Source organism: Lissotriton helveticus, chromosome 3_1 (assembly GCF_964261635.1).
Source record: "Lissotriton helveticus chromosome 3_1, aLisHel1.1, whole genome shotgun sequence".
NCBI classification, from domain to species: Eukaryota; Metazoa; Chordata; class Amphibia; order Caudata; family Salamandridae; genus Lissotriton; species Lissotriton helveticus.
In genome coordinates, this window is record NC_136061.1 from 1,653,939,124 (window position 1) to 1,653,955,157 (window position 16,034).

Genomic DNA, 16,034 nt, shown 5'->3' on the forward strand with positions numbered 1-16,034 from the left:
TGGTACACAGAAGAACGCAGGCAGACGAAACGCTACTTCAAGCAGCAGGAATGCACATGGAGAACAAGTCAAGACACCATGGATAAAGATGTCTTCAAATCTGCCCTAAGATGCTACAACTACCAGATATGGAACACCAAGCTCTTAGCTTTTGCAGATCATATCAACGCTGACACGAACACCAGCAAATAAATCTTCATCATCATCAAAGGTTTCACTGGGCATCCTGCCATCTCCGGTAACATTGCCCCCTCACAAGCCAGCTGTCACCACCATTGAAACTGCCGTTGGCATGAAGACCATCCACCAGGAGGGCTCCATCTCACCCTTGTCCCCACTAGGCTTCACCAAAGGACTCCTACCGATAAGCAAAGCACTAAATCCCATCCTCAATGCCCCCATCGACTCGCCCACGTACCTGGAAACATGCCACTGTCACGCCCCTGTTCAGGAAACCATCTGCTTAATCCGCCATGCTCTCCAACTACAGACTTCCCTCCTACCCTACCTAGCCAAAGTCCTGGAGAAACTAATCAACTGAGTCCTCATCGACCATAGCCACCACCCCACAGTCCGGATTACCCACAGTACAGAAACAACACTTGTCCCCGCCACAGGGGACATCTGCATGAATCTTGACAGAAAAGAAACCGGTCCAGGAGAATGAGGGAAGCTATCTGCAGCATTTGAAACTGTCTCTCACCCCATCCTCATTAGGCGGCTGCACAAGATTGTTATCCAAGGACCCACCCTCTGCTGGATCTGCTCATTCTTTACAGATAGAACACAAGCTGTCGGCATGACACCTTACTTCTCAGACAGAACACAAGCTGTCGGCATGACACCTTACTTCTCAGACGCTCATAAGCTCATCTATGGAGTATCTAATTTTTCATCGCTCGGCTCCATCCTCTTCAATGCAAACATGATCTTTCTGGCCAACGGCACCTGCTCATACAATATCAACATCCTCTCCTAGGCTGACAACACACAACTCATATTCTGCATGACCAGAGTCAGTAACTGGATGAAAGCAAACTGTGTCAAGCTCACTACCGACAAGACAGAAGTGTGGAAATGTTATCTTTTGCAAGAACATCTTGCCATTGGACTTAACTGTTGGCCAGCAGAACTTGGACCCGCCCCCAGCACCCACAAACCTTGGAATCATCATCAAATTGGACATGAACACACAAATTCAACGCCGTCCCTGCATCCTGCTTCCGCAGCCTGATGTGTTGGAGAGCTTCAAATGACTCCCAAGCAACACCAGAAAAACAGTCACTTACACCTTAGTCACCAGCAAGTTGGACTACAGGAGCACCCTCTACACCGGGATTACAAAGCAGTTCACTAGAAGTCTACAAACCATCGAGAACTCAGCAGCCAGACTCCTCCCAACCTCCAACCCAGAACTCTCATATCACTGCACCTCCAGAAGCTCATTGGCTCTCAATACACGAGCGTTCTCCTTTCAAACTCTTCACACACACGTTCAAGGCACCACACAACTCCGGCCCCACCTACCTGAACAGTTGCATTTCCTTTGACCAAACCAGCCGTTCACCTCCGCACCGCAGAATGTCTAGTCGCACACATACACAGAACCAGAACAGGAGGATGGGTGTTCTGGAATGACCTCTCATTCTTCATTAGAACCTCATCCTCTCTTCTTAAATTCCGCAAGAAGCTGAAGACCTGGCTTTTCAGATAACCTAACTACCCTAGGCATGGCTAGGCACACCAGCTCAGAGCCAGGAAAAATGTATGGGTGACAGTGCTCTTAACAACGACCCATAACATAAAATTCTCTGTGACTAGTAGTTCACTGGTAAGAATAAAGTGATGTAAACTGTTGAAAGAAATTGCCTCATCGTAAGCCAAAGACAGGAAAACAGCTTGGATTCTTTAAAAATCATTTACTGTAGACTTTTCGGTTAAAGCTAATATTATTTTGAAACCTCTTTCTTTACAGGAAGAAATTGGTGATTCCTTATTGTGACACATTGAGGAGCAATCCATTACAGTTAACTTGCAGACAGGACCAACGAGCAGTAGCTGTATGCAACTTGCAGAGGTTTTCCAAACATTTACCACAGGAATATCAGGTATTTAGATATGGTTGCTTGACAAAAATTTCTCCAAGTGGTTGTTTTTATTTTATTTTTCAAATGCCCAAGACCATACTTCTGAAATTAAAATGTTGAATATAAAATTTTGTTTGATTATTCTTCCACTAGCACAAAAAGTGCAGGAATATTATGTATATAAAAATGGTAAAACATATGTCGTGTGGTAGGTATTATACCCCATAGATTTCCCTAGCACTCTGAGGTGACTGCTAACTTTACGAAGAAAAGGAAAACTGGTTCCTTCCCATCTCCTTCTCTCAGTTGTATTTGCAGAAATTAAGGGATGCTTAGAGTCTTACAGACCTGTTAGATAATTAATGACTGTAAAATGGGTTCGTATAAATGGCCCTGACCTGGACGCCAGAGTCAGTACACAAACAGACATTGGTATTTTTTATAGTTATCATTGCTTATTATGTGCTAATATTATAAATCACATGAGAAAGATTTATCATAAATATGAATACCCTTGTGATAACTAATATTAGGGTGAATAAAAAATAAATAGCCCCAACATTGCTCATCTCACATTCCTAAACAATACGTTTAAATCTCCCTATTTGCCTTGTTGTATTACTTTATTTATAATTCCGTTTATTGCTGAGCCTTGCAATATACCTTCACATCTGCAGAACAGAAGGTCTTCATCGAGGTGCCCAACAGACCGTGTGCCTCACAGCAATCCGTTTCTTTCTCTGTCCCCTCACTATTTACGGAACTTTATACACATGCCTCTTCTTAGTAATTCAGTGGGGGAGGTAGGGACTTATTTGCTTGTAATTCTTTGTTTGCATCGTCATGCTGAAAGTATATTTTAATTTGAAATATTTTGTAAATATTTTTTCTTGTTACCTTTGCACCTCATTAGCAAGGAACGGAAGCCTAATTACAAGTGTATTTTAAAGCTAATGCTTCCCACATAGCCACAACGTCCATTCTCGTGCATAAATAAAGCAAGAAAACACCCATTTATTTTAATGCATGCTTTTCAGGCCTGGGGCTCTCATGCTAAGCGAACGCACTTAATACCGCATAATTTGCAGTAACGCATTCTATTGTATGCACGCCTTTAACGCATATTAACAACATGAAACAACATTTCTAGTGTTGCTGTAATTTATGTGGTCCTGTCAATTGCACTCTTGATTGTTCTAATGTAGTGTGCCTTTGTTTGAACTAATGAATTAGCATGAATTAGCAGCTGAGTCCAGAACTCTTCAAATGAGTGAACATATGCACTGACTCGTCAGTGTCCCTTTGTGTGCCGCTTTATAACCTCTGTGTTGTCAATATTCTGAAAAGTTATCTCTTGATCCCTCTATTAACTAAAACAATTGAACCTCTTTGATTTTATTGTTCAAATTCAGTTAATATATTTTCAATGTAGTATCAGTGAATCCCATTTTCAATTATCCGTTTAACGTACGTTTCCCATCCATGGTGCATTTTGGGATAAAATGGCACTTCATCAGGGGGCAGCTCTTGTTCTCGTAAATTTACGAAATGTATGAAAGAAAACATTTAAAATGTCTGTCCTTACAATTGCTACATTCCTTCTTGAAACAAATACTATGTTGGTGCTTAATAGATGATACATGAATCACTCAATGTGATCCCATACTTTAGTTTTCTAAGTTAGAGCATGAGCCAGTCCTTCACAACGGCTAAATGCGTTGTCATGGAGAGGTCCATTTTGGAAGTCCCTAAAAAAATTGAAGAACTAAATATTTTGTGAAGTCATTTTGTCTTTTCTATAAGTTGCTTCACTGCTTTTTGGCATACTTCATTAAAATAGTTTTTTCTTTTTCCTATGGTTGTCTGACATCTAAAGTGAGCGCAGCCTAATGGAGCCTGTGTCTAAATTCAAGAAAGACAGCTTAAGACTTGTCAGCAAAAGAAAATAGATAAACGAAAATAGAAAAAAAGTTGTCTGTAAGCATTAACAGGACATATAAAAAACCAGCAGTATGTGCTAACAAAACAAATCTGAAATTTATAGTGCCATTGATAGCCCAACAATAGGGTGAACGCCCAATAATAGCAGTTTAATGTGATCCTGATTCAAAAGTAGGAACATGTAATGATTCCAGGTGACACAGTGGCCAATCTGTTGATTGGCAGAACGAAATAGGCAAATATAAAAGGAGCATTGAATGATCTGCTCATCAACCAGAAAAGGTTTGGAGCTTAAAGAAAAATTGTATAGTCCACAACAATTGTTTTTTATACCCAGTTTTCCAGTGACTTCAGAAAAGTATTGCTTGAACCAGGGGTGCATTTTATATTTGCTGCATACCATTCTCTGATTTTATTTTGTGAATTAAGTGGATATGGCTATTTCTAATTAAGTTAGTTAATCAAAGTGGATAGATGACTGAAGACAGATTCTATTAATTGAATGTTGGAATGTGATTCTTGGCTTCTCTACAAAAGGTGTTGAATCGTCACGTGTTCAGGACAATTAGCCCTAAACATGTAAGTTGAACTTTTTAGTAGAAAGATTTGGGTACTAAGGGGTTGTATTCCCCTTTTGCTTCTCTACACCTTCAGTCTTATCCAACTGTAGTTAAACTTTCACAAAGTGATCAAAAAGCTAAATGTAATGGCAAGAAGAATGGAGGAGTTAAATGCACAGGAAAATACTTCCATTAGTTCATAAATAGATTAAGATATTCATTACAACAACTCGTAGTTCGTACCTTTATCGTGTCACACATTCAACCCATCACGATTAAGAAGGAATTTTCTGTAATTGACTTTATGTAATATAACAGTGAGTCTGGCAACAGACGTTTTATATGCATATTTTTACTGTAATTATTTTTCCAAATAAATATAATTTAGACATGAATATTATTTCTTCGATAGACGCAGATTTTATACAGTCCTATTTGTTATGCCCTGAATTGTATTCTTCTATGTTCATTTTTGAGAAGTGAATGAAAACATAGAAAGTTTGAGGCTATATTTGGATTGTCCATTTTCTTTAGTTAATTTGACCACAGTAGACATTAGTCTAAGTGAAATGCATTTTGAAAACTGATCAGTGCCTTTGTTGGGTTTTCATCAAGAATGGCATGGTACAATTCATCCCCTATAGCTTGTCCAGTTTTGGTGCCCCTAAAATGTAGTCATTCACAGTCTTTACCCTAAGGACACAATATCCCAAACTTCCTGTTAGAATGGAGATTATGTTCTACTTGGGAGTATGAGTATCTTCCGAACCTTGATATATTCTTTCTTGTTAGGGCTTTCATACTATCAGTCCAGTGGAGTAGCTCCTGGTTTCCCAAACCCTGGGTTATTCAGTTTCTAGCTTTCTTTTGCATGTGAAGAAATTATAGATGTTAATGCTTTAGTTATGTCTATTATGAATGGGTTACATATTCTGGGTGATGTGCTGTCTGTGATAGCTGCATTAGATGTCTAATATTCTTTCTTCAGTGCCGAAATTCCCCTTAATTTCATAGAGCTCGAAATTTGAAGTCATATTTACAACCTTACAGGACAGATGTTTAATGTGTGAACTTCTTATGGTGTGCAGAGTCAAGGAAGACCAAAAACATGTGAAGAAACGCAGGCAGTTACATGTGACGCAAATCAAAACTATACTCTTTGTCACAATGAGCATATAGCAGCAAATCAGCCCTATGCAGGATTATATGTACAGTACAGGGTCAGTGTGCAGGAGTCGATTAAATAAAAGTATCATTATCAGGACATTCAATATGCTAAATAATCATAATAGGGAAGTACCGGAGAGAAAGATGAAAAGAAAGAAATGGAGAGGATTAGTTGCAAACCAAATAATTGGTCATAATGCATTCAATAAGGGGCAAACATAACAGTTAAGGAGGGGAAGGCCTTGCAAGTAGGCATGTTTCAGAATACCACCTATAAGGTACAGGGCCATCGGGATGAATCTGTAAAGTACCGGGGGCAACAGTGTCTAGTAAGAGCCCAAAATATGCCTGTAAAAGAGATGACAAATGGGGCCATCTGGGAGATTGAGGTAACCAAAGTAATTCCAAAGTCCCAGGGGAATACACTGGGGCCAATCCCACCTAAAAGCAACGGCCAAAAATGAATAGGTGGAGATAATTGAACTAACCCAGGATATGATAACCCAAGTAGTTGTTGTGTTTGGAGGTGAAGGGTGGCTGTTGGTTGCTCTGAGTGCGTCCTGTAAGGAAGGAGGCAATCTGCTTGAGTGTGTTTTGTTGTATGCTGATGTTGTGGAGTCTGTTGTTGAGGGTGTGGTGGGAAACAGTGTTGAACTCAGCAGAAAGGTCAAGGAGGATCAGGGCCACGGTATCTCCGCAGTCCAGGTGGGTTCTGATGTGATCTGTGGCGGGGATCAGCACGGCCTCTGTGCTGTGGTTGGTACAGAATCCTGATTCGGAGAAGTCATTGTAGGTGTTTTTGTTCCAACTATTCAGAGAACGGATGGCCTTCTTGATTACCTTGGCCGGCTGTAGGGAGATCAGTTGATAATGTTTTAGTTCGCTGGGGTAGGAAGATGGATCCTCTAGGAAGGGACTGTCTTCTTCATGTTTCCAGCTGTCCGAGAAGTCCGCTGTGGAGATAGATGTATTGATGATGCTGGTGAGTTCCGTGCTGATTACGTTGCTTCCGAGGTTGAAGAGACGGTGGGGACAGGGGTTGGTGGGTGCCATGGAGTGGTCGGAAGACATGATGACTGAGGTTGTCTCCATGGTGCCTGGAGCCCGGGTGGTGATCGTTCCACTGGTGTGAGTTGGTTGAGGCTGTTGAGGTTGAGGGCAGTAGGTTGGAGGTCGAATGATGATGGGGGTCTTCCTGTAAGTAGTCTGAGAGATGTCGCAGAGTTCCCTGGAGGGCTGGATGGTGTTCTATGTGGCTTCTGGGTTGGAGAATTCCTTGCCTATCTTGATATCTGCATTCTTCGTGGCTCCATGCTTCTGGTGTGGAAGGTTGTGAGAAGAAAGTGGTGTTAGCACACTGGGGTTATGCCTTACAGGAGGCGCTGTAGCACGCATGCACTTTTTGCGCCAGCAGGCGCATATAATCGGATCCGGGAGCCCGCTAACGCTGTTTGCCGCCCTTCCCTGCCTGCCATCACCGGAGGACTTAATTCCCTAGACAGCCACACGCAAGGAGGCGCTGAAGCACGCATGCACTTTCCACGCCAGGAGGCGCATATAATCGGATCCGGGCCCCCGCAGTGCGGGAACCCGCTACCGCAGTTTGCCGACTTGGCTTGCCTGCCACCACTGGGGGACTTCATCCCCCAGACGGCTCGCGCCAGGAGGCGCTGAAGCATGCATGCACTTTTGTTGCCAGCAGGCTTATATAATCTGATCTGGGCCCCCGCAGCGCGGTAGCCCGCTAACGCAGTTTGCCGACTTTGCTTGCCTGCCACCACTCGGGGACTTCATCCCCAGACAGCCTCGTGCCAGGAGGTGCTGAAGCACGCATGCACTTTCCGCGCCAGGAGGCGCATATATTCGGATAAGGCCTCCTTCAGCGCTGGAGCCTGCTAATGCTGTTAGCCGCCCTTACCTGCCTGCCACCACCGGGGGACTTCATCCCCTAGACAGCCTCGCGCCAGGAGGCGCTGAAGCACACACACACTTTCCACGCCTGGAGGCAAATACAATCGGATCCAGGCCACCGCAGCATGGGACACGAGCGGGTGTGCCCGGGCAAGGGCGGGCCCGTCTGTGCCTGCCAGAGCCAGGAGGAGGCTTGGTTGGGCCACCCCCTAAGGCTGGTATTGCAGATCCTTGGAGTTAAGGTCAGAGTTTTTATTTCTTTTTATTTTTGTTTTGGTTCCAAAGAGCTCTGTTGTCATCGAAGTACCTATAAGCTCCTCCTGTCCCCTGGAAGTTACTCGCAATCCTGCCCAAGACCAGCTTTTTCACCTCTCCGATTTCTTTCTGGCTGAGGTTGGGCACTTAGGCCCACATGCATCAAGCATTTTTGGAGTCGCAAACGGTGCGATTCCTTAAAATCGGCCGTTTGCGTTTCCAAAAGTGCTTTTTGGCATGCATCATGATATTTTAGAAATCGTAACTTTTTTGCTATTTCTAAAATTGCGTTTGCTTTTAAGAAGTCGCAAATATGCGATTTCTTAAAAGCAATGCATGATTACTTTTAAAATTGCTAAATCGCAATTAGGGGGGCAAATTTACCGAGTGGTTGAACCACTCGGTAAATTTGCAAAAAGTGTTAAAACGCTGAAAATGCATTTTTTTCAACATTCATGTTACGGACACACATGTCCTTAGGACATGTGTGTGTGAAACATGATGCAAAAAATACATTTCAGGGGTGCAGGGGGGGGTCCTTTGAAATGCACCCATGAAATGCATTAACAAATTGCGATTTTCAAAGTGAAAATCGCAATTTGCTAATGCCTTCCCATTGCATCCTATGGGCCTTTTGGCCCATAGGAACCAATGGGAATAGCGAATTCGTAAATTGTATTTCGGTAATTTATGCGATTCGGTAAAAATTGCGATTTTTACCGAATTGCAAAAAAAATACGAAAATATTCATGCATAGGCTTTTGCGATTTCTAAATTGCGAATCGTTATTTTTCGCAATTTAGAAATCGCAAAAGCCGAGATTGATGCATGTGGGCCTTATAGTAGGGCCCAGTGAGTGGACCGATCATGGCTAAAAGTCTACAAGATTACTCAAAGTGCCACTTGTAAACATGGGAAAGCGCAACTGCGTAGGGAAAAATCAATCACAACCCCCACAAAATGCAATGCCCAGTCAGCAAACTTCAATTGATAGGATGCTTCAGAGGGCACTAGGAGTAGTGGCCACAGAAATTGAACTGACTGAAAGGCGCCTATCTCTGACCATAGATCTAGCGGTTCCCCTCCTTAGCCCGAATGCCCCAAGCTCCCCAGCTGTTTTGGCCACAGACTCGCCTATACCTCACCCAAGGACACACACATTGGATCACGAGTCACCCAGCATCAAGCAGCACCCTGAGGCTGCTCACCCTGGTCCAACTCGAAAACACAAACTAACAACAAACGCTAGGACCAAACGGAAGAAGTGTCTCGCAGAACATGTGGTGATTAATGACTGGAGAGTTTAAGACGGGAGCTTCCTCGGAAGGAAGCATTGAGCAACCAACTTGGATACATAAATTGTTGATGGATCTGCAGACCCAAGTGAGGGACATTGTAAAGGACGAACTTAATAACCTGATGGAGCGGGTAGACAAGCTTTCTTTATTGGTTTAAAGCAGGGTTGGAAAGACTGAGGCAATCTTAAGGGGGAATGAGTCTGCAAATCATTCGAAATCACAGACAGCCTCTTCCATCACCAGGCTGGAATCCGCAGTGGCAAGTAACACGCCCCCCAACTTAATTCAAAAACACAATAGCCAAGAGCTAATAAGTTATCGGCTGAGTAGCCTAGCTAGGCTAAGGATAGTTAAGAGTACTGACTGCCAGGGGCAAACTCAAGGGCCCGAGGCAGGGAGAAATCGTAGTTCACGCACAGCAAGGTCACCGGTTCGTGAATACTTCCCACTGGCGATTAGTCACAGAGGTGGTGCGAAATTTGCCCCGTGAGAAGACAGTAATGAAGATAGGCCAGTCTTACCATTCATCAATCTCCCATCGGCCTCAACACCATACGTAATCATTCTAACTGCTGTCCCAGAGCTAAATGAGGGTTCAAAGGAATCTCATTGGCACTCAAAAATAAATGCATATTTTGGTTGGCCAAGCACCGACAATTCTCCTATAAGAATGCAGACGAAATACTTATGACACGCAGGGTGGGATGGGTGGGCTGGAGACCGAAAGATGTCCCAGGGGACTGCGTTGTAATTAACTTCAGGACCCCAACGCTTGTACAAGCACTCCTAGACGGGAACCTTCGAAGGGTGGATGGGGGCATAGGGTCTCTCCCACTAGGCTATTTTTATCCCCAGGACTTAACCCATTTAATAGAAGACAGGCTGGCTAAGAGAGGGGAATGTTGAACCAGACTAAGCAACTCACTACTCTGGGACAGAACCGAGCCAGTCCACTACTCTGTAATCTACCACTCTCTAATAGATTCGACCCTTTAGAATCAGTAGATTGACTGGCATGTATGGGCCACCCATATGGGAGCTCTGACCTGCAAGGGGACTCCTTGGGTGGTTTAACACAATAGGGGAAGCCCACTCAGGGCATGGGTATCAAAATCAGAAAGGGGAAGAGGCTGTGGTCCAGGTGGTGGGAGAGAGTGGAGTAGAAGCCAGAGGATGGCATGGGGTCTCTGTCATCCAAATACTTCCCGACCAACCCTTGGAGAGCACACAGGCATCCAAACATCAAACGTGGGTGACTGCAAACCACCTAGCTAACATAGCTGGCCACCCGGTCGTCAGTAATGGCATACAGCCGGCAGGGTTGGAGGCGATTAACCCACTGACCCCAGGTTACACAGCGAGGCAGGGTGCCCAGCTCCTCATCCCAGAAATCTGCAGAGGTCCTCCCAGGCTACAGTTGCTTTCTTGGAACATAGCAGGATTCACCTCCAAACTGGACAACCCAGAATGGGGGTCGTTTATAGGACAACATGAGATCTGCATGTTCCAGGAAACCTGGGCCAGGGCGGAAAAACACATAGTGGGCTACGCCTCATTCAGTATAACAGCTACTAGTGTGGGTAGGGGGAGGGCCATCAGGGGGACCATGCACCTGGGTTGGTGCACATTTGGGTTGTGCCGTAAACCAGATAGAGACATCACGCGACATCCTTTGTATTTTTCTAAACTTCCCTATGAACATCAGAATTGCTCTGGTAAATGTCTATTCACGTCTGGTCCGCTATGGCCAAGAATCACCAACTGACCGCCCTTCTCCTAACAATCTGACAACTTCTAGGTAATTATAGGAGGGGACTTTAACTGCCAGTTTGAACCATTGAATGACCTGGTTACAGGTAACTCAAGTGATGAATTTGAGTTTAATTGTACAGTTAATTAAAACCTTTACAATCATGCATTTTATTTTTGGCATTTTGTAACAGAATAAAATGGATTGTCCTTAAAAAACAATAACATTTAGATAAAATATGACCCATGGATAAATTTGAACAGCAGGAAACAAAGTGCAGTGATATGCCGAGAAAAAGCAATGTGCAAGACCACCATATGACCTATGCAGAGATTGTGGTATGTACCATGCATGTTCCAAAGCATTCGTTGTAAACAAGCAATCACAAGAACTCCACCCTGTTCAGCAAGTCCTGGATGTGTTTATGCGACTGGTCCGCACGGGGTTGAAGTGTCTGTAGCGTGTCTTCCAAGGTGGTGGTGCGTTCCGCCAGCTTTTTGTGATCTGCTCTCAGGTGCGTGAGATCGATGACCACGCTGTCGATTTTGGTGGCCAAGGAGGTGCGGGTTAGGCTTAGCGACTCCTCAAGTCTTTCCATTGCTGCCAGCATAGTGTCCAGTTTGGCCGCCATCTGGTCCGGGTCGGTGTGCTTCCCGGTTTTGTCCATCTTGGCCTTCTGGTTAGCGTTGCTGGAGCCAGTTCTTGTTTTGGGCCCGTTAGACATCTGCGTCGCTCCCTCGGGCCTAGCCGAGCAGTCTACACGAACCAGCCTTCTGAGGGCGACGTGATCAGCAGTCCAACCGCCGGACAGGCTTGTGCAGTATAGTGTGTGCGGTCCCCGTGGTGGCACTTCCCCCGGTTGTGGTCTGTGGCGGCTTGTGCTTGGCGGGTCGGTATTATCTGGCCAGTGCGTGGTAGAGGGCAAGCGTGCGTCGCGTTGTGGAGGGTCAAACACCACTGCGGGTCATGGGGGATCTCAGCGGCACTCCCAAGGCGTATGTGGTCACGCAGTCGCTCCAGGGGTCGGGCCGGGGGTAATTTCACGGTCTTACCGGCACTCGCCGCCACGTGGGCGCGCCCCACAGAGCTCGTCGCTGGGTCGCCGTGGTTGTCCTGCCTCGTTGCCGGTGCCCACCCCACAGGGGAGCAAGGTGGCTGGGTTGCAGTGTGCCCCTGTGGCCGGTGAGTCGGGCCGCACCAGCCGCCGCTTGGTCGCGCGGGGCAAGGCGGCGTCGCTCTGCTCCGCGAGGCCGCACCGCCGGCGCGGTACCTTGGTGACTAACGGTCTGCTGGTATAGCCACTATGCAGATCAGGTCCGGTGTTGTAGGGCGATTTCACATCACACCCAGCGTCTCATGGCCTTCGCGCCTGCCGGGCCGACCTCTGGGCCTGCGTCCTCGACTGGAGCCCCGGTCTGTCCTGCGCGCCTCCCGAGTTCGGGAGCGAGGAAAGCGGCAGCAGTCCAACGAAACCTCCGGTGTGCCTCTGGTGTGTCGATTTTTGCCAAAGTTGGCCAGCAGGCCGGCGATGACGTCCGGTGGTGGCGCTGATGATTTTCGCCGTCCGCAGGCGGCGATTACACGGATAAATGCCCCGGGAAGGCAAGCCTGGCGCGGAGCTTCACTCCAAGGCGGCCATTCCCGTTGCGTGCGTAGCCACGCCCCCTTAATACACACCCACTCATGATGAATTGTGAGACTGCGACTTATTTCTGGGCACATAAATTCACAAAAAACACTCAATGGACTCTGTCACCAGGGAAGTATTTTAAAGTCTGTTCTGTTGACAGTGGTATTCCGGGCACCATCCCTCCTTTGCAGGGCCATTATTATTGAACCTACTCAGGCTAGACCAACTTTAAATCACTGGGGAAATTTATAAATTGAACATTCCTGTCATTTTCGGAACTGCACTCTGCATCTCAGTTGTTTCTCTAAGACACACCCTTCTTCCCCCCCTTTTGCTACTTTGAAGGTTCAGCCTGACAAAGTACATTGAGTGCATAGAACTGTTGCTCAAATGCTAGGCCTTGGGTGCAGTAACAGTGACTCTCATACAACAATATTGTTTTTTTCATATCGGTCTTTGCATCACTAAGATGCCACCGATTTAGGCGTCATCATGACTTCCATTTACACAATTTGTAAGAGATTCACATTGTTGGGAACTGGATATAGAGCTCAAGAATGAAGGATTACAGGTAAGTGTAAATACTTTATTACATTTTAGGTTCTGTTGGGGGATTCGTAATCCTTTTTTTGTTTGCTGCTTTTTTACAGTACTTTGACCATCTAAATGGAGTTGGGACTGAGGAGTTGGCATATTATGGCGGATCAGTAGAAATTGCTGACTATTGCCCTTTTAGTCAAGAGTTTAGTTGGCATTTAAGTGGAGAATTTCAACGTAGCTCAGACTGTAGAATACCAGAGAATCAACCAGGTGAGTTGGCTAGTTTTTTGTACTTTGACTTTTTATTCTGTTTTATTCTGTCACAATATATTAGTTTTTGAATAATCATACTTTTCTTTTTCTGCATTATACATAGTGAGTGTTCACTAAAAAACATCTTTACATACATGTGTTACTTATTTTAAATAATTCAAAATGTAAAACAGATTGTTTTAGAACTTTTCTGAATTTGAGAAATTGGATCTTGAGCATTCGGCACCATTTTAAATCTTTGCATTTTACAGATGAGTTCTTTGGTATTCCTTTTACTTTTCAGCATTTACCTGGCAGCCATGTCCGACTCAATTTCTTCTTATTGACCCTTTTTTTGTTTCTGCAGGTTACACCATGCATACTGGTGTAGCAATGTTTCACCACAGAGATTTATGCCTGGATGTCCTTTCAAACTAAAGCAAACAACTAAAGTTTCTGTAGCAGGAGCTTGTGTAGCATGGTCTTGGTATGTCTCTTACTGTGATGGGGTGGGGGGGAGGGGGGGACTCTAAAACAATGTGAGACTTTTGGTGAATAGTTAAGTACCAACAGGTGACAAATGTAAACTGTTCAGTTGTCATTGTCTGTTAATATAACGCATCTTTTGGTATTTCTTTAACACTGTCAAACAAGATTCTCTGACAAGATTTTATGAAAAACACTGTAAGAAATTATTGGGTATTTGTTAGGTTAGGTGCTCAGAACCTGAAGCATGCGCCACCTTGACAACTACTGTCAAGGTGGAATGTATAGTGTTGGTTAGCTTGTGACGGTTGCTGGTTGCTGCTTGCTCTGCTAGTAGTACCATTACTTCCTCTTCAATAAATTGTTAAAACTCACACTGTGAACTGTGGCCATTAAGGACTTTTTTAGTGGCGATGAGTGGAGACAAACCCGCTGACTTCCAGAGCAGGCATTTTTCAGCTGCCTGACAACCTCAGAAGCAAGTGTCCAGTATACAAGCTCCAGTGTCGAACTTCGTAAAGGAGCTACGCTTCACGTATCCGTGATACGCACTCCTCTTCAGGCCAACACTTATGCACAAGGTGCAAGTGTAGTCCTCGCAACGCTTGGCGTGTCAGTGAATGGCACACCTTTTTCAGGCCTGCATTTCTGCTCTGGCTGTGTCCGCAACAGTGCGCATCGGTGATATACACAACTTGGCATTGTTTGTACTTTTGGGCTTAATTGAAGTTTTTCTACCACTTCATAGCTGATACGAACAGTGCATATAGTTAATATAATGTTTTGCATATGGTGTGCACTTTTTGGTGACGTGCACACCTTTTAATGACTTGTTGTTTAAACCTTTGCTACTGGAGTGTTTTTATCATGCAGTTTGGGCTTCTTTTGGCCTAATGCAGTATCTAGAAAGTCATTTTCCCATCGCCACTTTTACTTTTGTCCTGTCTCATGTGATATTGCTATGAAATGCTGTACTGGTGATTGCATGTGTTAGTGTTACATGTTTTAATGTGCAATTTTAGTGTGCATTTAAGTTCAACATAGTATGACTGTCACTATAGTAAAAACATTCAGAAATGCAGCAATCTGTGCTACCACCTTCCGTATTTTCTCCCACTTCGGGTAACCCTCTAGTCAAATGGGAAGCCTTGGTTTTGAAGCATATTTGGAGGCCATAGAAGAAGTGTTAACCAAAAAGAAAATGTTGGCTCTGTTTCGCCATTATTTGGGAAATCAAAGGCAGAAAGGTTCTAAAGCACTTGACAGTAGCTGTGTTGATGGGTGAGTGGGATGCTGTTGACTATTATGCTTCAGCTATCAAAATGTTGGATTCTCAGGTTCAAGAAGAAGCGCAACATTATTACGGAAAGGCAATATGGGGGTTGGGAAGCACACTGCCTCACAGTCCCAGAGATCAGCACTATCTGCGCCACTTTAGCAATAATTTTAACGTCAGTATTCATAAGGGACAATGGTCTATACGACTCGCATTGATTACGTGGTTTGCCCGGCTTCGGTAGAGCCACCAGTAGAGCCTCCCTCATCGTGGCCGGCAATTGTCCCTGTTCTAAGGCCTCCTCAAGGACCAGTGCCAAATGTGGCAGCAGAAGGTCTACATACTCCTTATAAAACTCGGATTGCAATCCATCCGTACCTGCTGCTTTGCCATTTGGTAGAGCCGCGATGGCATCGCGGAGCTCCCCCTCTGTGATATGATGCATTAAAAAATCCTGCTGACCTTTCGATAGCCAGACCAGCGCTATGTCCTCCAAGTATTGTGCTGTCTCCTCCTCTCCAGCCGTCTCCCTATGCCCATACATTTGCTTATAATATTGCACAAAACAATCAAGGACACCGGTAGCAGTCGTCACATTCACGTCCCCATCCATGATCTCTTGTACACCAGTGTCTAGCCCATGGTTCCTTAATCCTATCTGCCAGCCCACGTCCTGGACGCCCTCCCTCACCATAATACCTTGCCCTAGTGCGTTTAGACAAAAATGTAACCTCCTGTTCTGCCAGATCATTGTACTCAGAAACCTTCAGCCGTATGTTAGCCAATAGTGAAGCCGCCGGCTGCACCTCATGCTGCCGTTCTAGGGAAAACAGTTTGCGCTCCAACTTGGTCATGGAGTCCCTCAGAGATTTAAGCACACC

At 45.0% G+C, this 16,034-nt stretch overlaps 1 protein-coding gene across 1 annotated transcript in view; it reads left to right on the forward strand.

The window, feature by feature from the left end:
- LMLN (leishmanolysin like peptidase) overlaps positions 1–16,034 on the forward strand; it is a 319,237-nt gene that overhangs the window by 236,441 nt on the left and 66,762 nt on the right. Inside the window, exons 13-14 of the mRNA XM_078682424.1 lie at positions 1,976–2,108; positions 13,250–13,409. Coding sequence (XP_078538550.1) covers positions 1,976–2,108; positions 13,250–13,409 — 293 coding nt within the window. The remainder of the gene's footprint in view (positions 1–1,975; positions 2,109–13,249; positions 13,410–16,034) is intronic.